General features: G+C 49.6%; 1 protein-coding gene across 1 annotated transcript; it reads left to right on the forward strand.

Moving 5' to 3' along the window:
• Nucleotides 1-1,135: 1,135 nt before the first annotated feature.
• Nucleotides 1,136-26,831, forward strand: BCKDHA (branched chain keto acid dehydrogenase E1 subunit alpha). Its single transcript, XM_060258238.1, has 9 exons — nucleotides 1,136-1,246; nucleotides 8,154-8,333; nucleotides 8,487-8,573; nucleotides 10,909-11,017; nucleotides 14,886-15,047; nucleotides 17,867-18,073; nucleotides 19,564-19,705; nucleotides 21,042-21,213; nucleotides 25,169-26,831. Exons 1-9 carry the CDS (start codon nucleotides 1,160-1,162, stop codon nucleotides 25,337-25,339), a joined length of 1,317 nt encoding a protein of 438 aa, XP_060114221.1. The 5' UTR covers nucleotides 1,136-1,159; the 3' UTR covers nucleotides 25,340-26,831.
• Nucleotides 26,832-27,320: the final 489 nt, after the last annotated feature.

Consider the following 27,320-nt stretch of genomic DNA (forward strand, 5'->3'; position numbering starts at 1 on the left):
CTGTTCTTATGTGACCCAGAGTGTTGGACTGGATGGGCCATTGGCCTGATCCAACATGGCTTCTCTTATGTTCTTATGTGACCCAGAGTGTTGGACTGGATGGGCCACTGGCCTGATCCAACATGGCTTCTCTTATGTTCTTATGTGACACAGAGTGTTGGACTGGTTGGGCCACTGGCCTGATCTAACATGGCTTCTCTTATGTTCTTATGTGACACAGAGTGTTGGACTGGTTGGGCCACTGGCCTGATCCAACAGGGCTTCTCTTATGTTCTTATGTGACCCAGAGTGTTGGACTGGATGGGCCACTGGCCTGATCCAACATGGCTTCTCTTATGTTCTTATGTGACACAGAGTGTTGGACTGGTTGGGCCACTGGCCTGATCCAACGTGGCTTCTTTTCTGTTCTTAATGTACAAACAACTGTCCCAATATTCTATTATGAAATCCAGTTAATCAAACAACTAATTAGAGCTCACAGGAGAGAAAGTGAGCCCAGAACATATTAGAAACAGAGCATATCATGATTAAAAAACGGGTTTTGGGGAGAATATTATGTTTGGTGAGATATCCCACTATTTGGAACCAGAAGACAGTCAATTTTTCTGGAGTACGTTCTGTCAGAGCATCAGCACTATACGTTGAGATTTCACTTAGTAGGAAATAATCCCACAGTCGGGTTCTCCGAGCATGCATTGAAGGCAGAGCCTTGTCTTTCCAGCACGCAGCAACCTCCAAGCTGGCAGAGATCAGCTCCCCTGGAGAAAACGGCTGCTTGAAAGGGTAGGTTCTATATCGCTGAAGCCCCTCCCCAAACCCCGCCCACTCCTGGCTCCACCCACAAAGTCTCCAGGCATTTCCCACCCCAGATCTGGCAACCCTAACAACAAAACGTCGGTGACTTCCAAACTGGGACCTGGAAGAACATTTTTTTGGGGGGGTGGGGGTGGGAAGGAAAGCAATAAGGAGGTGGGGGAGAACTGCAGAAAAACAGGCTGGGAAGGGAAGATCTGCAAAAAAGCAGGTTGGGAAGATCTGCAAAAAAGGCAGGTAGTGCTGGGGAGAGATCTGCCGGAGATCCCCCAGCCGGAGCCCTCCTGCCCGCCCGCCCCGGAGAGGCGCGGCTTCGCCTGCCTGCCTGGGCGGCCCTTGCTGCAAGATGGCGACGCGCGCTGGGCTGCTGCTGCGCTGGCTCCGCCTGGGCCGCCCCCCGACGCCAGCCCCCCGCCGGCCGCTCCACGCTGGGGTGAGCCGCCCCCTGGATAGGGAAGGGGGAGATCTGGGGGGGTGAATCCCCGGTGGGGTCTCCCCACTGGCCGGGGAGCGGTGGGGGCTGAGATGTCCAGGGAAGGAGCCAAGCTTGCCCTAGAGAAGGGCGTGGGGGGCGTTATGTGAAGGGAGGGTGCCCTCCCTAGTGCGGGGTGGGGGGGGGAGGGTTAGGTGAAGGGAGGGTGCCCTTGAGAGTGGGGTTCAACAGTGGGTGCCCCATGGGAGTGGGCACTGCAGAGGGTACCTTCGGCTAGGTGAATAACAACAACAGTTGGGGGTCTCTAGTGGTTAGAGCAAAGGGGAAGCAGAGCCGGGGTGCTGGGTTCCAGTCCTCCGTTGGAGGTGTCGTTTGCTGTTGCTGTTACGCCTACTTGCCCTTTTGAGTGAGAGATGAATATATATATATATATATATATATGAATATATATGAAACTGCCTTCTACTGAATCAGACTCCTGGTCCATCAAAGTCAGTATTTACTCAGACTGGCAGCGGCTCTCTAGGGTCTCAAGCTGAGGTTTTTCACACCTATTTGCCCGGACCCGTTTTAGTTGGAGATGCCGGGGATTGAACCTGGGACCTTCTGCTTCCCCAGCAGATGCTCTACCACTGAGCTACCGTCCCTTCCCAAACCACTTAACCATGTTCCCCCACCGCCAACATTTTATACCCCTAACAGCCCTGCCAGGTAGGCTAGACTGAGAGAGGACAGCACAGCCCCTGAAGTGCTGAGTCAGATTTGTGACTCAGCAGGTTTTGAACCTGGTCCCTTGCGCGTGTCCCTCCCCTTGTATCTGCACCAGCCTCCCTAGCGCAGGCAGGGGTATGGGGGTGCGGGGCTAGAAGAGGGAGTTGGCAAGGAGCTAGGATTGGGGAGGTGACGTCTGTCTTTTGAGAAGGGAGCATGCACATATATTGTGTGGCTCTTGGAGAAGGCATTTGTCTCTTTAAATCACTTGTCCAAGCTAAACCAGCCGGTAGCTTGGATAATGTATTGAAAGTTGCTTTCTTTCCACCTCTCCCTCCCCCCCCATCTATTTCCCTGCTTGCCTTCCTGCCTTGTGACTCTCAAACACCTGGCGTTCATGTCTTGTGGCTCTCAAGCATCTGACATTCATCTCCTGCGGCTCTCAGACAGACACCTGACATTTATTCTGTGTGGCTCTTATGTTAAGCACATTTGGCTGCTCCGATCTAGGGTTAGCGCTTCCCTCCAAGATGCCAGGGGAGTCCGTAGGGCTGCCCTCTCACCCCCCTTTCCCATAGACTCAGGCCGGGTTGTAGCATTTTACACCAAAACAATAATATCCCAAATGGTCGGTTTCGGCACTTGCATTCACCTGCTACCTTGCTGTATAATTAAGGCTGTTCCCTCTTTAGAGTAAGCCCCACTGAAGTCAATTGCTGCTCCCTTATAAATATGGGGTTCTTGCACGCACTTCCCATGATGCTAAGATCTATTTTGTTTATGCGCCTGGAGAGGTCACCGGCTGCAGCGCTTGCAGGGAGAAGAAATCCAGTTTCCTCCTTTGCAGAATAGGAGGGAGCTGTGTGGTTTCCTGCAATCCAATTGGGCCATTCCAGGGGGTGTGAGAGAGTGTGTATTTCTTTCCCAGGGCGCCTTCTAGTTAAACACCCCCCCCTTCCTTTGGGTTGGTTAGTTGGCCAAAGGCAAACAGAAACCTGTCTTGCTTCTTGGAAAGGCATCCAGAAGGACATTCGGCCTGTTAATTCAAACTTCCCCTCCTTGATCCAGAAATTAAATCTGCTGTCCTTTTGAAGGACTCCTCTGGGATAGCCGCTTAAGAGGAAGAAACGCTTTTTTTTACTGAATTAAAAAAAGAGCTGTCCAATGAAGCTTCAGATTGGTGGAAGAATCAGAGGGCGTATCCGGGAGAACGAACACATTTATACTGTGTGTTTGCAAAAAGGTCCAAGGCGGTGAACAGCAGTAAAATTCAAAACATTCATGGTCTATATCAGGAGTGGGCCAAACTTGCTTAATGTAAGAGCCACATAGAATAAACATCAGATGTTTGAGAGCTGCAAGACGTGAATGTCAGATGTTTGAGACCAGGAAGGAGGGCAAATAGGTGGGGAGAGAGAGGTGGAAATAAAACAATTTTAACTTTAAATGTATTCTCCAGACTGCCAACTGGCTTGGCTTGGAGACGTGATTTAAAATTTAAAGAGAGAAATGCCTTCTCCAAGCAGGCTGATGGGGCGGTGGCAGTTTTGAGAGCCACACAATATGTGTGAAAGAGCCACACGTGGCTCCCAAGCCACAGTTTGGCCACCCCTGGTCTATACAGTCAGATTCCGCTATCTTTTGTCACTTTGGTGTGACCACAGGACACATTTCTCGGAAGCATCTCAGTAATTTACAACAGCCCTATAAGGTCTCCCAACATTCTCCTGGCCTGTGGTGACATTCAAACCAGCAACCTCTGCTTTATAGCTCATATGTCCTCAGTTCTATAATTTCTCCCCCAAAAGACCAGGGCCCTGCAGGACTTGCCACAATTCCGCAGGGTCTGCAAAACAGAACTGTTTAAATTAGCTTTTAACAACTAACAGGGAAGCGACCGCTATACCACAGCATTGATATCGAAACCCATCCCAGCATAAATAGGGAGCGCTGAACAATATTTGACAACATCATTGTATGCAGCGCCAAATACGGACGAATAATATTGATGGCATCTTGGATTTTAGGACTGAAACTGCAAATGTATTGTATGGATGGAGGGACGGTGGCTCAGTGGTAGAACGTCTGCTTGGGAAGCAGAAGGTCCCAGGTTCAATCCCCGGCATCTCCTACTAAAAAGGGTCCAGGCAAATAGGCGTGAAAAACCTCAGCTTGAGACTCTGGAGAGCCGCTGCCAATCTGAGAAGACAATACTGACTTTGATGGACTGAAGGTCTGATTCAGTAGAAGGCAGCTTCATATGGTCATATGTGTACAATGAAGTTTAACGATTTTACTGGATTTTATTTTGACATTATATATTTCAACTGTTGTTAGCCACCCTGAGCCCGATAGTAGAGGATGGGATATAAATAAATTATAATAAAAATAAATTTAAGCTACAGCTGGATTAACCCATTATACGAAGCTCAGAGAGGCTTCAGTCCAAAGGACTGGTAGTCTTCTATACTTTTAGAAAAAAGAAGTATCCTTGTCCTTTATGACATAATTTCAAGTGATCTTTACTTTTTTGGTAGTCAAGAGCCACTGTGGGGAGTACTTAGACTAGGATCTGGGAGACCCGAGTTCGAATCCCTGCTCTGCCGTGGAGGCTTGCGGGGTGACCTTGAGCTAGTCACACATTCTCAGCCTGACCTACCTCATAAGGTTGTTGTGAGGGGGGGAGGAATAGAGGGAAAAAAGAATGATGCGAGCCACTTTGAGTTTGCTTCGGAAAGAAAGGGTATAAAACGAAGCAAATAAATAATATATACCATATATGCCCAGGAGATCGTTACGTTTGGCCTCCCAACATCTGTTGGCCATCCCCAGCCCAAGAGACGCCCGCCTCACCTCAGCTAGAGCCAGGGCCTTTTCTGGCCCCACCCTGGTGGAATCAGCTCCCTGTTGAGATCCGGGCCCTACCTGGCTTATTAGCCTTCCGTAGGGCCTGTAAAACGGAGCTGTTCCGCCAGGTTTCTAGCTGAGGCTGCAGGCGTCTATTCTTGATCTGTTTGTCCTCCCCAGCCAGCACTGTCATCTGTGCTAGGAAATGGAATAAAAACTGCCTATTCCTATGAGATATCACGATGTGAGATGGCTAGGCTGGGCAATATGCAATGACATGGTCATCTGAGTGCTGTCGAGTTGTCTGCTTATAGAATGTTTTTATTGTATTTTATTGTTTTATCGTATGTTGTACTCTGCTCTGAGCCCTGCGGGAGTGGGTGGAATAGAAATGTACTAAAATAAATAAAATACATAAATAATCATTTAGACCCAGAATGGCTTTATTATTATGGATGGCCACAGTCAGATATTTAAGGAAAAATACAGCCACACGGCTAGAGTGACGAAATAATATTGACAAGGCACAATCGCAATAGTAACAATATTAACAGTTAGCAATTATAAACGCCAAAGAGTCCCAACGGGCAGGGGGTCGACTTGAAACGTCCGGCTTCGATCGTTTTTCCTGTGTAGGGTGCTCCGTTCATATTGTACATACAGCTTCAAAATACTAAATCAAATTAGAAAACGAGCAACAAAGGCTGATAATATGAATGGAGCACCCTATACATCAGGGGTGGCCAATGGTAGCTCTCCAGATGTTTGTTGCCTACAACTCCCATCAGCTGCAGCCATTGGCCATGCTGGCTGGGGCTGATGGGAGTTGTAGGCAAAAAAACATCTGGAGAGCTGCCGTTGGCCACCCTTGCTATACATGAAGAATGACCGAAGCGAAGTTTCAAGTCGACCCCCTGCACGTTAGGATTCCTTGGTGTTTATAATTGTTAATGTTATTACTATTGCAGTTGTACCTTGTCAATATTATTCCGTTATTTGGTCGCTATAACCGTGTGGTTGTATTTCTCCTTATCTCAAAGTGTTACCTCTCTCGTGTTTTGATTTATCGCCAGGGAGTTGCAGTCAGATATTTGACAGGTAGATGGTGTTCTACGATTCGAGATCCATCAAAGTTCTCGGGAATTGCCAACGTATTATTCCGATGTTGATGAATTGGCGCAGTCAGATATCTGACAGGTGTTCTGCGGTTTGCGATCCAGCCAAGTGCTTGAGAATTGCGGGATTTTGGCTATTCCAAGAAACGCCGTCCTCTGGAACTGAGCCGGTGTTATTTGCTCAATGCCCCAAATGCCCAGCTGTTTCTTGAGACCCCTAGGCAAGGGCTCTGATGGCAACGGGCATTATTAATGTTGCTGTCATCTTTATTGCTGTCGCTCCGGCTCGTATATAGGAGTCATTACAGGACAAACGATGAAAAGTTGTTTTATAAACCGAAAACAAGCTCGCCAGGACTTCTGTGTGCCACCCCAGGTCAGCTGCGTTTTTGAGTGCCAGCCACTCCCGTGGCTACCAGCCTCCCACTCTCGGTCGCTGTATATTTCTCTAACCCCTGCATGCCCAACGTTGTGCCTTGGAATCTTTAACAAGCAAGCAGCCTACTGAAATCAGCTTGTTACGCGTCTTTGACATTGTATTTATTGCATGTAGACGTGTGGATGACTCTGTCAGTCTTGGCTGGTCTACGACTGCAACAAATAAAGGCATATATCGGGCGACCCCAATATTTTTGAGTATGTGGGCGTCGTTGGAATTCTGGCACAGCGTGGGGGGGCACAGTCACAGATCGACTGCCGCAGGAGACGGGGTCAACCACAACAGCACTTCTTTAAATCACCTCTCCGAGCCAAGCCAGCCAGTGGTTTGGAGAACGCATTTAAAGTTAAAGTTGCTTTCTTTCCACCTCTCTCTCCCCTCCCCACCTTCCTTCCTTCCTTCCTTCCTTCCTTCCTTCCTTCCTTCCTTCCTTCCTTCCTTCCTTCCGTTCATGTCTTGCAGCTCTCAATCATCTGACGTTTATTCTGTGCGGCTCTTACGTTTAGCAAGTTTGGCCACTCCTGGGCTATACAGAGGGTTCCTGAACTTTTGCGGCTATCATTGAAAGTCCCCAGCCATAAGCGAATTCCAGTGTTATGCCCCCTGTCATGACTCAGGGGGGTCCTACCAATTGCTGCCACCACTCTGGGTTAAGGGTCTCCCTTGAGAAGGCCCAGAGTTCTCTCCCAAGCCCTTCTAGGCCTCCCTTAGCTTAGGCCAAATAATGGGCGTGAGGACCAGGCAGAGTGAACAGGAAAAAAAAGATTTATTTAAAAGGTCAGTGCAATATAACAAACAAGGTGCATAAAACAGTAAAAGGGGTGAAGGGGAAATAACCAAATGCCCTAATGTGTCTATCTATACAGTCCCTAAACTGTCAATCAGACCTGGACTTGCTCACCCCTCCTCACAGGGCAAGGGTCTCTTCCTGGCAGCAGCTCTTCCTCAGCTCTGCCTCCTAGGAAAAGAACACCCCCTTCCTGGGCTTGGTCCTTTTATCTTCTCCTCCCAGGCCCCAGGGATCCTGGGAAATGTAGGCTCTTCCCAGTAACTCCTAAGCAGGCTTCCTTGGGGCCTGCAGGCCTCCTAGGCTAGGGTTACCAATCCCCAGGTGGGGGCAGGGGATCCCCCGTTTGGAGTCCCTCCCCCTGCTTCAGGGTCGTCAGAAAGCGGGGGGAGGGGAGGGAAATGTCTTCTGGGAACTATATTATTCCCTATGGAGATTTATTCCCATAGAAAATAATGGAAAATTGATCCGTGGGTATTTGGAGCTCTAGGGGGGGGGCTGTTTGTTGAGGTAGATGTTCAGTACAGCATCTAGTGCCTCTCCCCAAAATATCTCCCAAGTTTGAAAAAGTTTGGACCAGGGGGTCCAATTCTATGAGCCCCAAAAGAAGGTGCCCCTATCCTTCATTATTTCCTATGGAAGGAAGGCATTGAAAAGGTGTGCCGTCCCTTTAAATGTGATGGCCAGAACTCCCTTTGGAGTTCAATTATGCTTGTCACAGCCTTGATCTTGGCTCCACCCCTAATGTCTCCTGGCTCCACCCCCAAAGTCTCCTGGCTCCACCCCCAAAGTCCCCAGATATTTCTTGAATTGGACTTGGCAACCCTATCCTAGGCCCAGGATCATGACACCCCCATTTGGAACGGGACTCAAAGGCTTTTCGTAGCAGCCATTGTGGGGGACGTTTGAAGCCCGCAAAAGCTGCAGGAGGTGGCAGGGTTCCTCATGCCAGGTGTGGGGTGCCACTTTCAAGGCTTCTTGTCCTTTTCTCCCCTTCCCCCCCCTCAGGGATCCCTTCGGCAGCAGGAGGAGTTCACCTCACTGGAAGAGAAGCCGCAGTTCCCGGGTGCCTCGGCTGAATTTGTGGACAGACTTGAGTTCATCCAACCCAATGTGATCTCCGGGATCCCGATCTACCGGGTCATCGACCGGCAGGGGCAGATCGTCAATCCCAGTGAGGACCCACAGGTGAGACAAAGCGGGGCTTGCGATCCTGTAGGGCCCCTGGGAATATCCCCGGGATCCAGAGCCTGGGAACGGCAAGTGTTCTTTTTGGCCCTGTTTGTGTATTTTGCACGCAACCCTCTTTTCCATTCTGTTCCCCTCTGTCCCTTTTTGCAGCTTCCTAAAGAGCAAGTGTTGAAATTCTACAGGAGCATGACGCTGCTCAATACGATGGATCGGATCCTGTATGAGTCCCAGAGGCAGGTAAGGCCGCCAGGTAACCTCTGGTTTGGTGTAGTGCCGGTTTGGTGTAGTGGTTAAGTGCGTGGACTCTTATCTGGGAGAACCGGGCTTGATTCCCCACTCCTCCACTTGCAGCTGCTGAAATTGCCTTGGGTCAGCCATTGCTCTCGCAGAGCTGTCCTTGAAAGGACAACTTCTGTCAGAGCTCTCTCAGCCCCACCCAGTTTGGTGTAGTGATTAAGTGTGTGGACTCTTATCTGGGAGAACCGGGTTTTATTCCCTTTTCCTCCACTTGGCGCTGCTGGAATGGCCTTGGATCAGCCATCGCTCTCTCAGAGCTGTCCTTGAAAGGGCAGCTTCTGTCAGAGCTTTCTCAGCCCCACCCAGTTTGGTGTAGTGGTTAAGTGCGCAGACTCTTATCTGGGAGAACCGGGTTTGATTCCCCACTCCTCTACTTGCAGCTGCTGGAATGGCCTTGGGTCAGCCATAGCTCTGGCAGAGGTTGTCCTTGAAAGGGCAGACTCTTATCTGGGAGAACCGGGTTTGATTCCCCACTCCTCCACTTGCACCTGCTGGAATGGCCTTGGGTCAGTCATAGCTCTGGCAGGAGTTGTCCTTGAAAGGGCAGCTTCTGGGAGAGCTCTCTTAGCCCCACCCACCTCACAGGGTGTCTGTTGTGGGGGAGGAAGATAAAGGAGATTGTGAGCAATTCTGAGACTCTAAGATTCAGAGTGAAGGGTGGGATATAAATCCAATGTCTTCTTCTTCTAGTTGGGGTAGGCCAGCTAAGTGCCAGGCCTCTTTAACCGCATGTCAAAAAGTAAGGCATGAACGGTTCCTTAGAGTGACCAAGTAAAAATTCTCTGCTCCTTTTTGAGTCTGCGGGCTCCTTTGGAGTTTTGCCACAGTGTGGTGGGCACAGCCACAAAATGGCTGCTGGTCACAGGAGGTGGAGCCAGCCAGTGAATGGCAGCCACGGCTTACCTTCAGCCGCATGGTGGAGAGCCTTGTGCTGTGGTGGCAGCTGCTGCCAAAGCAATGTTTTTTTAAAAAAACAACTTGCACAGTCAATCAAAACTCCAGTGGCCAGTCAGAAGCCTGGCTGGGAAAAAGCCCTACCTGGTCCCACCCACTTTCTGAAAACACTTGGTGGGTGCAGGAAATGTGTCAGTGAGCATCATGGCTCCTATTGAGCACCATGCTGGGGAACCCTGGTTTAGAGACAGTGTTGACTGCGGGGTGACAGGATGGAGGTTTACAAGATTATGCGTGGGAGAGAGAAAAGAGAGAAAGAAGTACTTTTCTCCCTTTCTCACGAGAACTCAAAAGAAATTGCTGAGCAGTCGGGTTAGAACGGATAAAAGGAAGTCCTTCTTCACCCAAAGGGTGATTAACATGTAGAATTCACTGCCACAGGAGGTGGTGGCGGCTACAAGCATAGCCAGCTTCGAGATTGGTTTGGATCAGCATATGGAGCAGAGGTTCATCAGCGGCTATTAGCCGCAGCGTATTGTTGCAGCTCTCTGTCTGGGGCAGTGATGCTTTGTATTTTTGGTGCTTGGGGGGGACACAGTGGGAGGGCTTCTAGTCCCACTGATGGTACTTGGGTTTTTTTGGCCACCATGTGACACAGAGTGTTGGACTGGATGGGCCATTGGCCTGATCCAACATGGCTTCTGTTATGTTCTTATGTCTAGAGCAGTGATGCTCTGTATTCTTGGTGCTTGGGGGGCAACAGTGTGGAACATCTGGAGTTCTGGCCCTGCTGGTGGACCTCCTGATGGCACTTGGGTTTCGGCTGCTGTGTGACACAGAGTGTTGGACTTGATGGGCCATTGGCCTGATCCAGCACAGCTTTTCTTATGTAGAGTAGAGGTCCATCAGTCGCTATTAGCCACAGTATATTGTTGGAACTTTCTGTTTGGGGCAGTGATGCTCTGTATTCTTGGTGCTTGGGTGGGGGAGCACACTGGGAGGGTTATTGGTGTTCTGGCCCCACTGGGGGACCTCCTGATGGCACCTAGTTTTTTTGGCCCCTGTGTGACACAGAGTGTTGGACTGGATGGGCCATTGGCCTGATCCAACATGGCTTCTCTTCTGTTCTTATGTGACACAGAGTGTTGGAATGGATGGGCCATTGGCCTGATCCAACAGGGCTTCTCTTATGTGACTCAGAGTGTTGGACTGGATGGGCCATTGGCCTGATCCAACATGGCTTCTCTTCTGTTCTTATGTGACACAGAGTGTTGGACTGGAGAGGCCATTGGCCTGATCCCCAGGGCTTCTCTTATGTTCTTATGTGTAATGCTGGAGTCCTCCACTGTGTGGGACAGTAAGTTCTGTCTTCTGTCACTAGGGCCGGATCTCCTTCTACATGACCAACTATGGGGAGGAAGGCACGCACATCGGCAGCGCAGCCGCTCTTGATGACACTGATCTCGTGTTCGGACAGTATCGGGAAGCAGGTAACGAATGGGCTCTTGCCGGATGCAGTATTGAAAACAAATCAGCCAGTATCATAATGCCCCTGTATAAATCGATGGTGCGGTCTCATTTGGAATACTGTGTGCAGTTCTGGTCGCCGCACCTCAAAAAGGATATTATAGCATTGGAGAAAGTTCAGAAAAGGGCAACTAGAATGATTAAAGGGCTGGAACACCTTCCCTATGAAGAAAGGTTGAAACGCTTAGGGCTCTTTAGCTTGGAGAAACGTCGACTGAGGGGTGACATGATAGAGGTTTACAAGATAATGCATGGGATGGAGAAAGTAGAGAAAGAAGTACTTTTCTCCCTTTCTCACAATACAAGAACTCGTGGGCATTCGATGAAATTGCTGAGCAGACAGGTTAAAACGGATAAAAGGAAGTCCTTCTTCACCCAAAGGGTGATTAACATGTGGAATTCACTGCCACAGGAGGTGGTGGCGTCCACAAGCATGGCCACCTTCAAGAGGGGGTTAGATAAAAATATGGAGCAGAGGTCCATCAGTGGCTATTAGCCACATTGTGTGTGTGTGTATATATATATATATTTGGCCGCTGTGTGACACAGAATGTTGGACTGGATGGGCCATTGGCCTGATCTAACATGGCTTCTCTTATGTTCTTATGTTCTTATGTATCTGTGATCAACTCTTGCTGTCTTTGACAAGCCAATAAAGCCTATGATGTGGCCCATGGAGCTGGGAGAAGTTTTAAACCCTACCCTGATCCCTGCACCTTTTTGGTTGATCTGAATTCTCCCAACTGTTTGCTGCCATCAGTGGGGGAGCATACCAGCATCGGTGTGTGCCCCCTGGTGGTGGTAAATGGCAGCCATGTGTTCCCTCCAAGCTGAGTTAGCGTGAGCAAACTCACAGTTTTTTAGGACTCTGGCTCACACCTTTTTGTCTTCGCTCAGGAAAAATGGCCCCAGAGCAAACTAATTGATGCAGGAGCTCACCACGTGAATGCCAGGAGCTCATGAAGTGGAAGTTTTGCTCACAAGACTCTGCAGCTTAGAGGGAGCATTGGCGATGGGATGCGTCTCCCAGCTAAAATGACCCAGCTATTGCATTTCGGTCACATTGTGAGAAAACAAGGAGTCACTGGAAAAAGACAGTAATGTTAGAAAAAGTCAAAGGCCAGGAGGATAAGAGAGGAGAACACAACGTGAGATGGATGGACTCCATCAAGGAAGCCAAAGCCCCATGTTTGCAAAATATACAAAAAGAGTTAAAGTTACATATCTCACCACTGACTCGGGTTGAGACCTCAGTAAAAAAACTACCATCTTCCTAGAACAAAGCAGGAGTCAAGGTGCACCTTTAAAACCAACAAAGTTTTATTATTGCGGAGGGATGGTGGCTCAGCGGTAGAGCATCTGCTTGGGAAGCAGAAGGCCCCAGGTTCAATCCCTGGCATCTCCAAAAAAGGGTCCAGGCAAATAGGTGTGAAAAACCTCAGCTTGAGACCCTGGAGAGCCGCTGCCAGTCTGAGGAGACAATACTGACTTTGATGGACCAGGGGTCTGATTCAGTATAAGGCAGCTTCATATGTAGGAGGGATAGTGGCTCAGTGGTAGAGCATCTGCTTGGTAAGCAGAAGGTCCCAGGTTCAATCCCTGGCATCTCCAAAAAAGGGTCCAGGCAAATAGGTGTGAAAAACCTCAGCTTGAGACCCTGGAGAGCTGCTGCCAGTCTGAGAAGACAATACTGACTTTGATGGACCCAGGGTCTGATTCAGTATAAGGCAGCTTCATATGTTCATGTTCAAGCTTTCGTGTGCTCTAAGCACGCTTCATCGGACAGTAGGATGGAATGGCAAGCAGTCCTAAATATAGAGAAAGTGGGCAGTGAATCTGCCTGCAAAATCATGGAAATGTCCCTTCGCATACTAAAAGAATCAAAAGCCGGGGCCTAGCGACTGCCAGCCTGTGTCCACTGGGCTAAAACAACAAAAACAGTAATAAATGCCAGAATAGCAGATTGATGTCCATTAAGTATCCTGCAATCAGTGAGAGTCTGCTCTAGGTTAAAAGGAGGCTGGCAGTCGCTAGGCCTGGCTTGTGATTCTTTTAGTCCGCTAAGGGACATTTCCACGATTCTGCATGCTGATTCACTGCCCACTTTCTCTATATTTAGGACTGCTTGCCCTTCCATCCTACCGTCTGATGAAGTGTGCTTAGAGCGCACGAAAGCTTCTGCTCTGAATAAAGCGTAGTTGGTCGTAGAGGTGCTGCTGAACTCTGCTTGTTCGGCTGCTTCAGACAAACACGGCTGCCCACCTGGATCTATCATCTTCCTGGACCTACACCTTGCTCTGGTGCTGCAAACCACTCTGCCACTAGGGGGCAGCACACGATAGCCATTCTCCAGCATCCTCCACCATGCCGAGCTTCACTTCCACGGCCTCTATGACCCTCACAGCCTCCTTTCATTTCTTCCTCCCGTCTACCCTCCGGAGGACCTGGCTCTCTGGCCAATCAATAGCTCTGGCCAATCAAAACGACTTGCTACAGAACAGGAGATGGGCCAAGGAAAGAGCCTGGAAGCATCTCAGAGACCCAAATCCCTTTAGTGTAATATAAAGCAGGAGTGGGGATTACGAGTTGCCAACACTGCTGCTGTTGTTCTAGGACAGGGGTGTCAAACATGCAGCCTGAGGGCCAAATCAGGCCCTCCAGCAATTGGCTGTTTTCTGCTTCTTTCTGTCTCTCTCTTGTTTCCTTCTGCATTGCAGCTTGCTTTGCCAGGCTTGCTCAATCACACAGGAGCTGTCAGCAAAGGGTTCGTTGAAGTTTCAAAATAATCAGACTTGTCTTTGTTTAAAAACTAAGTTTCATTTATTGATTACAGCAATGTTACTCTCTACTAAGAAGCATTGAACCTGATAACGAGTGGCTTCACATCTCAGCATTTATGCATACAGTTCAAAGGATTGGGCTTTAAACTAATTCCCATAATAAAATACATTTTGGCCCTGCAAGCAACTCCTTCACACGCCAGCTTATCAGTTGCTGGGGACTGCCGGTCTCACCCCCCTGGTGGTGTCTTTGCTTTGCTCGGGAGGCGCCAGAGAGGCGCGCTTGGCGCTTTTGCACTTCAAAGGCAGTGCTGGCCTCTAGGGCCCTGGCACCTCCGTTCCCACCCCTCCTCCTTCTCTTGCAGGGCATAGGTGTTAGTGGTACAATATTTCATTCAGGCATAGGGTTAGTAAACATAAGACATTCATAACTTCAATGAGACATTTCTGACACAGTCTCTATTTTCTCCATCGACTGAGGCTTCCCCCCTTGGAGAGGAAGTGGGGGAGGGGGAGCTTCCTTTGCCAGACTCTCTCAATCGCACAGCAGAGCGACTGAGCCAAGCCTCTCTTTCTTCTGTTGGCTGGGGCTCCTCAGAACAAGAATTGGCAGTTACCAGAGACTGTTAAACAAACAAAATATTACAAGAGCACTAACGTTGCAAGCATGTTTTAAGTTTTAAAATTTTCTAAATTGTATCTGTGTCCTTTATAAAGTTTACTTCACTTCCTGGTATTACGTTTTATGACATGCATGGTCCGGCCGGCCATATGGCTCAGCCCATCAAGGTCTCATTGATGCCAGATCCGGCCCTCATAACAAATGAGTTTGACACCTCTGTTCTAGGATATTTAAGAAAAACAATCCCGGCCAGGGCTCTTGATTGGTTATTTTGCAATTTTTTAAAACGGGGTACAAATTCAAAATTCTTTGAACCCCTAAAATAGCACGTCTGGCAACCTTATTCCTGGACTCGAGAATATTCTCAGCATGAAGTGCCAGCCAGGCTCTCTCCTAGTGAATCCTGCGTCTCCTTGCCCTCCTCTCCAGGCGTCCTGATGCACAGAGGGTACCCCCTGGACCTGTTCATGGCGCAGTGCTACGGAAACGCCAGTGACCCTGGGAAAGGTCGTCAGATGCCGGTGCATTACGGCTGCAAGGACCTGCACTTCGTCACGATCTCGTCCCCGCTGGCCACGCAGATCCCACAAGGTGAGGTCAAACGTCTCTTTCCAGGGAGGGAGGGAAGTGATCTCGGCCTGCACGTCAGGTACTGTTTGAGGACGGGGATGTGCAAAGCCCTCTTAAGTTTTGGAGCAGAGAGCTCAGCTGCCGTAGGCTTGGGAGCTACGTACACCGAAGCCTTATTGCTCTCCTTCAGTAAAGAGCTGGCGACGTTACTCAGGATGGGACTAGCCCTTAGACGTTTTTCGTTGGCCAGCTGGTCTTCCACCAACGCAAGTCCTTTACGGCACAAGCTTAGCCTCGGAGGCCACAGACCGACCACATTTCCCATTCTGTTTACAAAAAACGCCCCTGTCTGCTCGTGGGGAGACAGATATTTGCCTCACCTGAGTGGCTGTGCACAATCCTGTAGGACAGGGGTGGCCAAGGGTAGCTCTCCAGATGTTTTTGCCTACAACTCCCATCAGCCCCAGCCAGCATGGCCAATGGCTGGGGCTGATGGGAGTTGTAGGCAAAAAACATCTACACCCCTGGTGTAGGAAATACAAAGTACATTAAATCAGGTGTGAATTAGGCAGATCATGAGAGGGAGGGCCAGAAGGGTTACATCAGTGCTTAGTTCTCGTGGCCTTTCTTACACGCCCTGGGTAATGCCGATTGCCACTTTGGGGTCAGGCAGCAATCTTCTCCAGCCCAGTTTGACTAGGGATCCTGGAGGCTTTATGGCCGTCTTGGAACAGATGTCATTGTGGTGGGGGGGCGGTATTTTTGAATTCCCTGCATTGTGCAGAAGGTTGGACTAGATGACTCTGGAGGTCCCTTCCAAGTCTATGATTTGATATCATTTTGCATAGCCTTTTGCCTGGTGTGGGGTGCTTCCCAGCCAGAAACAAAGAGCCGATCAAGCGTTCTGTTATGCCGGAAGACTTGCACGCACTCACAGCAGCTTACATTCATAGAATAATAGAACTGAGGTAAGAAAGGGCCATGATAACGAAGCACTAACTGTCAGGAAGTTCTTTCTAATATTTAGCCAAAAAGTCTTGATTTAATTTCTCTTTTGATTTAATTGGTTCAGTGAACAGTTCATTTACCTGCTTTCATTACTTTCTTGTTCATTGGGAGCCACCACAGTCTACATCGGGTATGACAGGCCAGGTTGGGTTTTTGCCTGGGAGGGCCTCTGATTGGCTGTCCAGGTTTTAAAGGCATCCCATTAAACAGCATTTCTGCCTGAAACATTGGAGAGTTACTATCCAAGTTATACATTACCTTGCTCTCTGACATTTTGTGGTTGGCTCCTCCTCTCATGACGGCCATTTTGTAGTTGGCTCCACCTTTTGTGGCAGCCATTTTGTGGCCGGCTCTGCCTTTTGTGGCAGCCATATTGTGGTTGCGCCCATCACCCTGTGTCAGAATTCCAAAGTTGCCTGCAGGCTTAGAAAGCCGGGGGACTGCAGGATTCCTAAATATACCACAAGAGTAGTCGTGAATGGACAGTTTTCTTTTCCCGAATTCAAACAATAACTTTATGGAGATTTTTAGTGACATTGCCAGGGGGGAAACTGTGTTGCTCATGTGTGGAAAAACAAAACAAAAAAAGCATCCTGTGAGGTCTTAAAGACTAACAGATACTTTGGTTAATGCTTAAGGTGGCACCAGATGCCCCTTTGGTGTTTGTGGCAAGATTGTTCTAGGACTGTGTCTGTTTAAAATAAAAAAGTCGGTAGAACAAAACTGTGATCTTTGCATTCTTGTTTCTGGTGTTGCTGTAATGCATTAAGATTAAATAAAGCTGCAGGTTTTAAAATAAAAAACAACAACTGTGATCTTCCTAATGTTGAGGAGAACAGGGTAATGTCACTTGTTGGCATATATTTCAAGTTCTGTTCTCTGCCTGCAGATGGAAATGCAATTTTTAGGTAAGCCCTTGGTCTCAATCCCAAACCCACATCGTTCCCCCTCCTAATAGCCCTTGGTCTCAACCCCAAACCCTTTATTCCCCCCCCCCAACATTGTTCCACCTACCTAGTAGTCTCCTTATTCTCAGGACAGCCCGCCCACCTCTGTCCGCAGTCCCAGATCTAGTCACCTGCGTCTCTCCTGTACAAGCTGAGTAGAAGAGCACTCCGTCTGCTCTCTCTCTCAGGCTCCTAGGACAACTGTGGTTCACATCCCATCCTATCCAGTGCTACGTTCACATAAACAACGGCAAATAGCCTGGGTGGAGGGGGGGGAATTACTTGGACATAAGAGCTGCATAGAATAAATTTCATATGTTTGAGAGCTGCAAGACATGAATGTCATATGTTTGAGAGGTGGAAGGAAGAAAGGAGATGATAGATAGATAGATAGATAGATAGATAGATAGATAGATAGATAGATAGATAGATAGATAGATAGATAGATAGATAGATAGATAGATAGATAGATAAGGGAGGGAGGGAGGGAGGGAGGGAGGGAGGATAAAAGGAGAGGCAGAAAGAAAGCAACTTTTAATGCATTCTCTAAACTGCCAGCTGACTTAACTTGGAGAAGTGATTTAAAGAGACAAATGCCTACTCCAAGCTGGCTAATGAGGCAGAGGGGGCTTCAAGAGCCAAACAAAATCTGTGAAAGAGCCACATGTGGCTTTTGAGCCACAGTTTGGTCACCCCTAGTCTAGACTCGACGGATCTGACCTGCTGGTCCTCTTCGATTGACCTTTTACCAATAAAAAGATTTGCTAAAATGGCCCCGGCTGTTTGTGTGAACGTAGCCCCAGTGATTTGTAGCCCTACTGCCGCAGCCCCCTTCCCGCCCTCCGCTTTCATTCCCTCTGCCTTTCCTCCCACCCGCCCCGGTAGCCGTCGGTTCCGCCTACGCCTTTAAGAGGGAGAACACCAACCGGGTCGTGATCTGCTACTTCGGGGAAGGCGCAGCCAGCGAGGGTGACGCCCACGCCGGCTTCAACTTCGCCGCCACCCTCGAGTGCCCCATCATCTTCTTCTGCCGCAACAACGGCTACGCCATCTCCACCCCGACGTCTGAGCAGTACCGGGGCGACGGGATTGGTAAGAGGGAGAGCCCTGGGAATGGAGGGGCAAGTTTGTGAGTCGAATGAGTAAAGGGGTTCAAGAATCTAAGGCAGCGGCCCCCAACCTTTTTGGCACAAGGGACCGGTTTCGTGGAAGACAACTTTTCCACGGAGCGGGGGGCAGGGGGGCTGATGGTTTTGGGATGATACAATTGTGCACTTTACTCTCCGTAATGCAGAATCGGTAGAAGCCCTGAGCTTGTTTTCCTGCAACTAGACGGTCCCATCTGGGGGTGATAGGAGACACTGACACCCAAAGTGTGTTTCCTTTGTCTAGCCGACTCCGTAATCTCGTTTTGGTTGCCATCACTGCAGAAAACCCTGCTTCCTTCACAAAGATAGGATGTTGGAAATGGAAGCAGGCTTTTCAGAGCTTTTGTGCAACCTCCTGTGCGGCCCGGTTGCTCGCAGGCCATAGACCAGTTCCGGTCCATGGCCCGGGGGTTGGGAACCCCTGATCTAAGGTGCTCGGACCTGGCGGGCGGGTAGCTTTGAAGTGGCAGGAGCACCCGCTTGAACTCTCAGTTGCTTTGCTCATTGGGCAAGAGGTGGGGAAACGTTAGGTTCCTTGAGAAGATTGGACCGACAGGGGGAACCATTGTCTTTCATTCAACTTTTATAATATAATAACGTTATATCCCGCCCTCCCCGCCGAGGCAGGCTCAGGGCGGCTAACAACATATCAATAGAATAAATTATACAATAGGTATTACAAACAGCATTTAACCTTAAAAACATTCCAGTTTAAAATTACACATTAAATATTTCTGGTGCTATTCCATCAGCAGATATGATATGATGGCGGATCTCAATTAAGGCGAATCCATCAAGTGTTTAGTCAGGCAAAGGCCCTGCAAAACTGTCCGAGGCTCCGCAGGGCCCGCACTTCTTCCGGGAGCTGGTTCCATAGGGGTGGGGCTGCAATAGAGAAGGCTCGTATACGGGTGTTCTGTAGTTTTGCCTCCTTCGGCCCAGGGGTAGTCAGTTGGTTCTTCCCCACTGACCTCAGTGCTCTCTGGGGTTCATATGGGGAGAGACGGTCCCTCAGGTAGGCAGGTCCTCAACCAGACCTGGAGGTATTTCTCAGCCTTTGACTGAGTGAACGGGATGCCTGTCTCAATTGGGGAGAGCTAGATCTGAGGCCGGTAGAACCCGAGAGATTTTGTGGGGCTTACGAGAGACACAGCTCCGTCCATCAGATGATTGTTTATTTCTTGTCTCCGATGGTTTTAAAAAGTTATTATATGATTGGAGGGCAGGTCTTTCTCTAGTTCCACAAAGGCTACTTGGAACTTCCTAATCCGGGGCGATATATTTCCAAACATCAGTTGCTGGGGCTGTCGTTTTCCTGCATTGCGTATGAGATTCCCAGAATCTCATAAGGGAGGTGGGAGGACGCTGGGGATTCAAGGCAGCTCAGGGACTGCGGTACACAGATTGCAAGTTTGCCCACCTCTCCCTCCCCAGCTGCTCGGGGTCCAGGTTACGGCATCCACTCTATCCGGGTGGATGGCAATGACGTCTTTGCGGTGTACAATGCCACCAAGGAGGCCCGGCGTCGTGCTGTTGCTGAGAACCAGCCATTCCTCATTGAGGCCATGACCTACAGGTGAGTTTAGAGGCACATGCCTAAAGGCAGTGAGTTCCATTAGACAACAGCCTAGAGTGGAGAGGGCGGGGCTAAAGAATTTAGTTGATGACCTAGAGTGACGGGGTGGGGCCAAGGAATTTAGGTGATGACCTACAGTGGAGAAGGGATGGAGCTAAGGTGTTTAGGTAGTGGATGGAGTGGGGCTAATGGATGGCCTGTAATGGATGGAGTGGGGCTAATTTGTGTAGGATATGGCCTAGAGCCAGTTTGGTGTCCTGGTTAAGTGTGCGGACTCTTATCTGGGAGAACCAGGTTTGATTCCCCACTCCTCCACTTGCAGCTGCTAGAATGGCCTTGGGTCAGCCATAGCTCTCGCAGTTATCCTTGAAAGGGCAGCTTCTGAGAGAGCTCTCTCAGTCCCACCTACCTCACAGGCTTTCTGTTGCGGGGGAGGAAGGTAAAGAAGATTGTAGGCCACTCTGACCTAGAGTGGAGAAGGGATGGGGCTAAGGTGTTTAGGTGATGGCCTATATTGGATAGAGTGGGGCTAATTTGTATAGGATATGGCCTAGAGCCAGTTTGGTTTAGTGGTTAAGTGTGCGGACTCTTATCTGGGAGAACCGGGTTTGATTCCCCCACTCTTCCACTTGCAGCTGCTGGAATGGCCTTGGGTCAGCAATAGCTCTCACAGAGCTGTCCTTAAAAGGGTAGCTTCTGAGAGAGCTCTGTCAGCCCCACCTACCTCACAGGGTATCTGTTGTGGGGGAGGAAGCTAGAGGAGATTGTAAGCCACTCTGAGATTCAGAGTGAAGGGTGAGATATAAATCCAATATAATAATAATAACAATAATAATAATTATTATTATTGTTATTATTAATATATTTATAATAATAATACACCAGTTTGGTGTAGTGGTTAAGTGTGTGAACTCTTATCTGGGAGAACCAGGTTTGATTCCCCACTCCTCCACTTGCACCTGCTAGCATGGCCTTCGGTTAGCCATAGCTCTCACAGAGTTATCCTTGAAAGGGCAGCTTCTAGGAGAGCTCTCTCAGTCCCACCTACCTCACAGGCTTTCTGTTGCAGGGGAGGAAGGTAAAGAAGATTGTAGGCTGCTCTGAGACTCAAGAGTGAAGGGCGGGGTATAAATCCAATATCTTCTTCTTCTAGAGTGGAGGGGTGGGGCTAAAGAGTTTAGGTGACCGCCTAGAGTGGAGGGGATGGGGCTAATTTGTGTAGGTGACGGCCTAAAGTGGAGGAGGTGGGGGCGAAGGAGTTTGGGTAATGGCCTGGAGATGAGGGGCGGGACGAAGGAGTTTGTCTGACTGGATTGGCCGCTCCTCATTGTCTCAGGATCGGGCACCACAGCACGAGTGACGACAGCTCCGCCTACCGTTCGGTGGATGAAGTCAACTACTGGGACAAGCAGGACCACCCCATCTCTCGGCTTCGTCACTACATGGTGAACCAAGGCTGGTGGGAAGAGGATCAGGAGAAAAGCTGGCGCAAGAAATCCCGCAAGAGGGTGAGTGGCTTTGAGGGGTGCCCGTTCCGGCCCTCCCTCCAGGTCAACATGGCTCAGGTAGACACTGCCGGAGAAAAAGAGCTGTATTCTTACAGCGTTGATCCAACTCGCATTCATTGTCCTGGTTTTCTCCACGGGGAGTTTAGTTTCAGGAGGAGAGCCTGTGCCGCTTTCTGGTCCAACAAGAACCCTGGTTCGCGCAGGTGGGAGTGCGAGGTGGCAGAATAAAGTGGACTGTACTCACAGTAGGATTGTGGAGAATCACATTTTTGAAGGGCTTTCCTACGTTTAAGAGTGATGGGGATAAACCTTCTCCCCTGCTGTGCCAGATTTCTCTTTGCAAGGAAGTTGTTTTTGCTTTGAAACTTGGAGGAACATCCAAGTCTGGAATCCTGCTCCTTCAGTTCGAAACAGTACAGTTCATTCTACCCCTTCATTTTGCAGCATGTGCCAACCAGGCCTCGCTTCAGTTTAATGAAGGATTCTGGGTATTTTAACTCCTGCATCGTTCTCACCAAGAGTTAAGGATTGAGGAATCCTCTCTTTGCTCGGATACATTTGTGCAAAGGCTCGCTAGGGATCTTTTGATAGGAAATGTTCGTGCATTCTTGCCAGATTAATTCAGTAGGAGAGCAAGATTCAAGTCTAGAGACCGACAAGATTTTGAGGGTATAAGCTTTCAAGAAGATGAAGATACTGGATTTATATCTCGCCCTATACTATCTGAGAATCTCAGAGCGGTCACAATCTCCTTTACCTTCCTCCCCAACAGCAGACACCCTGTGAGGTGGGTGGGGCTGAGAGAGCTCTTACAGAAACTGCCCTTTCAAGGACAACTCCTGTGAAAGCTATGACTGACCCAAGGGCATTCCAGCAGCTGCAAGTGGAGGAGCGGGGATTCAAACCTGGTTCTCCCAGATAAGAGTCCATTTGTTTAACCACTACACCATTGGCCAAAGCCCCCTTTGTCAGATACAAGGTACTACTGGACTAGAATCTTCCAAGATTAAAAATCCAATAAAAGTGAATACTATTCAGATCTTTTAAGGACTCAGGAAGACGTGCCAGTTCTGTCCGCATATGTTTTACAGACAGCGGTTCATTCCCCCATGAACCGAGAGCCAGTTTGGTGTAGTGGTTAAGTTTGGCGAACACAGCAGTCGGTCCCCCTACCTTGAGCGTAGCGACTTAGCAATGGTGATCCACGCCTCGGTCACCTCAAGAATCCATTACTGTAATGCTGTCTACATGGGGCTGCCCTTGACTCAGATTCGGAAGCTGCAGCTGGTGCAGAATGCTGCAGCCAGGCTACTAATGGGGCTTCCACGTCAGGAGCACATTCAGCCTGTGCTGAGAGCGCTGCACTGGCTGCTTGTAGCGTACCGAATCCATTTCAAGGTCCTGGTTTTAACCTTCAAAGCCCTATATGGCCTAGGACCTACCTATCTGCGGGGCCGCCTTGCCCCACATGTTCCCCAGAGAGGACTGTGATCAAGCTCTCAAAATCTTTTGGCTGTCCCTGGGCTAAAGGAGGCTAGGCTCAGCTCCACCAAAGCAAGTATTGGGGCCGCAACCGAGAAGGTGCGGCAAGTATTGGGGCCGCACCTTCTCGGCTGTGGCCCCAATACTTTGGAACACCCCTCCAGAAGCCATCAGGGCCCTGTGGGATTTATCGCAGTTCCGCAGGGCCTGCAAGACTGAACTGTTTCGGATGGCATATAGCATCTAATGGGAGAGGGCTGCCACCACTTCTGGATCCACATCTGGATCCACATCCACATGGGAGAGGGTTGCCACCACATTTGGAGAGCCAGTTTGGTGTAGCGGTTAAGTGTGCGGACTCTTATCTGGGAGAACAGGGTTTGATTCCCCACTCCTCCACTCGCAGCTGCTGGAATGGCCTTGGGTCAGCCGTAGCTCTGGCAGAGGTTGTCCTTGAAAGGGCAGACTCTTATCTGGGAGAACCGGGTTGGATTTCCCACTCCTGCACTTGCAGCTGCTGGAATGGCCTTGGGTCAGCCATAGCTCTGGCAGAGGTTGTCCTTGAAAGGGCAGACTCTTATCTGGGAGAACCGGGTTTGATTCCCCACTCCTCCACTTGCACCTCCTAGCATGGCCTTGGGTCAGCCGTAGCTCTGGCAGAAGTTGTCCTTGAAAAGGCAGCTGCTGTGAGAGCCCTCTCAGCCCCACCCACCTCACAGGGTGTCTGTTGTGGGGGAGGAAGGTAAAGGAGATTGTGAGCTGCTCTGAGACTCTTCAGAGTGGAGGGCGGAATATAAATCCAATATCTTGTTCTTCCATAGCGCTTTTATTACTAACTGCCTAGGATCTGTGCGCGTGAGAAAGAAAATATTACATGAACTGTCTGAAGTAGCACCATTGTCATTTATCTGATTGTTTTAATATTGTTTTTGTTTATTGTCTATTTTATGCTGCTAGCCACCTTGAGTCTGTAAATAAATAAATAAAAATAACTGCACAGACTCTGGGAGAACTGGGTTGGATTCCCCACTTCTCCACATGCAGCTGCCGGAGCGACCTTGGGTCAGTCATAATGCTCTCAGAGCTGTTATTTCAAGAGCACTTCTCTCAGAGCTCTCTCAGCCCCGCCTACCTTACAGGGTGTCTGCTGTGGGGAGAGGAAGGGAAAGGAGATGGTAAGCTGCCCTGAAACTCCTTCAGGTAGTGGAGGGCGGAGTATAAATCCAATCCTCCTCTCCTCCCCCCACAGAGTTTAGTTTTTAGTTTAGTTTATTTGTAATTTGTATCCCGCCCTTCCCACCAGGTGGCTCAGGGCGGCTTACAGCATATAAAATCTAACATAAGAATATAAAAATTTAAACATTTCACAAAGTTTACATAGTTAAAATTAAACATTTCGCACAGTTTACATAGTTAAAACATTAAAAACATACAAGGGAAAGGAGATTGGGTAGTGAAGGGCGGGTCATAAGAGATAGTTTGGTGCAGTGGTCAAGTGCGCAGACTCCCACCTGGGAGAACCGGGCCCGACTCCCCACCCCTCCACCCGCACCCGATGGAATGGCCCCGGGCCAGCCAGAGCCCCTGCAGAGGCCGTCCCCGAAAGGGCAACCTCCGGGAGAGCCCTCCCAGCCCCTTGAAAAGATCCCAGAGGATCTTGTTCGTTGCAATTTCCCCAGAAGGATACTCAGGAGCAATGTGCCATCTAAGCTGCAGAGTCTCATGAGCAAAAATTCTACTTCGTGAGCTACTGGCATTCAAGTTGTGAGCTACTGCATAAATTACTGTGCTCCGGGGTCATCCTTCCTGAGCCAAGACAAAAATGTGTGCGCTGGAGGCTAAAAATCTGTGAGCTAGCTCACGCTAACTCAGCTTAGAGGGAGCACTGCTCAGGATCCTTCCCTGAAAGGATACCCCTCCAGTTTCTTTTCAGAGGACAAAGTAATACCCTGTCAAAAGAGTCACGCTAACCTCAAAATAATTATTATCGGATAGATGGATATAGATAATTATTTTGAGGTTAGCTTGACCCTTCTGACGTTGTCAATGTGTTTTGGGTCGCGTTTGCCCTTTTTCATCCTTTCTTTCAAAGTCATACCCTGTTCCAGGGAAAGGCGAATTTTTCAGACTCTGGTCCACCTCTGGATCTCTGCCCTTGAAACCCTTTTAACGGTTTCTCTTGAGTATCCGCCCATTATAGCCTGACATGTTGTTGTTCCAACCAAACGATGAAGCAGCTTTAGGGTCTGACGAAAAATGCCTGCAGATCAGACAGGTGATTTGTTCACCTCCATTCTTTGAGGGCGGAAAGAAGCATCGCAGGCCAGAGGGGTTCATACTCTTGTTATCCTTCACACACTTCAACCATCCTCTTTTTAGAGGGCACTGCAAACTCGCCAGATGGAGCCTCCGTTTCGGTGAGAGCAGGGATCCCATCTCCGGCTTCCCTTGACGTTCTGCCCCTTTTCTCCAGGTCATGGAGGCCTTCGAAGAGGCCGAGCGCAAACTAAAGCCCCGGCCTCAGCTTCTCTTCTCGGATGTTTACTGCGAGATGCCCTGGCACATCCGGAAGCAACAGGAATCCCTGGAGCGACACCTCAAGCAATACGGCGAACACTACCCCTTGGGACAGTTCGAGAAATGAACACCCCCCAGCCACCCCCACTTGCCATCACCAGCAGCAGGAGCCTGGAAGAGGAGTCTCGGTCAAAAACTGTGCCCCCTTTACACCTGACAAACTTTTCCTTGGTTCTTTGGTGAGAGTGGGGAGGTGGGGCTGCTTGGAACACTGGTGCCTGGGGTCTTTACGGGGGGGGTAGAAGACCTGGGTTTAGGGACAACTCTCGGAGGTTCCAAGCTGGCCTCTGCTAACATAAGCTGCTAACACAGTGATAGCTCACAAAGATGTGTCACAAAGCCACTGTCACCACCCACCCCATGGTACCGTACACCCTCCTCCCGATTTGAACCACCTAATGCTCCTCTCGTTTTCTCGGTGGTGGTTAAATACAGTGTGGCGAACCCTCGTGTGCCGAATGGGAATTCCCGAACTCTTGTTTGCGAAAATTCGAGAAGTCCCATGGAGCACTCAGAGCTCTGGGGGGTGGTTTGGGACAGCTCCGAGGGTGGAGGCTGCCAGCACCTCTGAAAAATCCACCTTCCACACCTTGCCTCACCTCATCGAGACGGCTGTGGTCGTGGACGACTCGCATAAAGCACAAGGGCCCCCACCCTCTGTAGAACCGCAGTGCCTTATCTCTGCCGGTTTTCCTAACGGGGGGTCTCGTCCACGCGCCCCCCACCCCCTTGCTGCCTCGCACAACCCGGCTGCTTTCCTTGAAGCTGTCATTCTGAAAAGCACAGAACGGCAGGCAGCCTCTCCGCTTCTGTCCACAGACAAGTCCCGTGTCTGAAAAGGAACCTGAAAAGGACCTCCATTTTCGGTGCCTCTGGATCCAGGTACCGCCTGCGGTGGCTTTGCGTGTTCATGAGATTTCCCACCTGGTTATCGCTGCAAATATGCTGCTGAAATTAAGGGGCAAACCGCAGCCTGTGCCTTCCCCAGGAGAAGAACCCTTGACAGTGTCACCGTTAGGCCACACCCCCCTGATGTAGCCAATCCTCCAAGAGTTTACAAGAAAGAGCTTTGTAAGCTCTTGGAGGACTGGCTCCATCAGGGGGGTGTGGCCTCCCTTGACAGTGTCACCCAGAGAATATGGTCTCTTTTGGCAAAGCGGATATCACCCTGAAATTTAGCCTGGCCGCTTGGCCAACACTCCGGAAGAGGATAAATTTTTAAAAAGTATTTTCCATAGGACTGGGGAGCTTTTAGAAGTTGGGCTGGCTTTAGCGATGAATCAGAACAGGGCCTGGCGCAAATAGAGCCTGGATCTTTTGGGGGGCTTTCGTTAGAAACTCAAACAGCGTACATTCTCAGCGCCTCTTTTTGAACGATTGGGGGTGTTTGTTTGAGGCAGAGTTCTGTTGGCCTGTTACAGTTCAGTGGGGGAGGGTGTTACTGCTGAATGTGATTACATTCGGGGCTGCGGGGAGACACGGGTGAACGCAGGTAGTCTAGGGCAAACATGGGTGTCTCAGCAAGGCAGGTTGGGAAATGAATAAAACGTCTATGGGCAGATCGCCTCTGGCCTTTCTTCATGTCGTCTGCCTCTTGAGGTCACTGGTTAATTTCTAGAGCCAGTTTGGTGTAGTGGTTAAGTGCGTGGACCCTTACCTGAGAGAACTGGGTTTGATTCCCCGCTCCTCCACTTGCAGCTGCTGGAATGGCCTTGGGTCAGCCATAGCTCTGGCAGAGGTTGTCCTTGAAAGGGCAGACTCTTATCTGGGAGAGCCGGGTTTGATTCCCCGCTCCTCCACTTGCAACTGCTGGAATGGCCTTGGGTCAACTAAAGCTCTCACAGAGCTGTCCTTGAAAGGGCAGCTTCTGGGAGATCTCTCTCAGCCCCACCCACATCTCAGGGTGTCTGTTGTCGGGGAGGAAGGGAAAGGAGATTGTGAGCTGCTCTGAGACTCTTGAGATTCAGAGCGAAGGGCAGGGTATAAATCCAATATCTTCTGCTGGTTCTGCTTCTTCTTAAAGCAAGAGGAAGGTCTGTTCCCCAAAA

This window comes from Heteronotia binoei, chromosome 17 (assembly GCF_032191835.1).
Source record: "Heteronotia binoei isolate CCM8104 ecotype False Entrance Well chromosome 17, APGP_CSIRO_Hbin_v1, whole genome shotgun sequence".
Taxonomy (NCBI): domain Eukaryota; kingdom Metazoa; phylum Chordata; class Lepidosauria; order Squamata; family Gekkonidae; genus Heteronotia; species Heteronotia binoei.

Excerpts from the sequence above, each read along its gene's own strand:
- BCKDHA (XM_060258238.1), top strand. The coding sequence starts at position 1,160 with ATGGCGACGCGCGCTGGGCTGCTGCTGCGCTGGCTCCGCCTGGGCCGC. Across the intron at positions 8,574-10,908 it reads TGTATGAGTCCCAGAGGCAG|GGCCGGATCTCCTTCTACAT; the intron begins GTAAGGCCGCCA and ends TTCTGTCACTAG. Across the intron at positions 18,074-19,563 it reads GTACCGGGGCGACGGGATTG|CTGCTCGGGGTCCAGGTTAC; the intron begins GTAAGAGGGAGA and ends CTCCCTCCCCAG.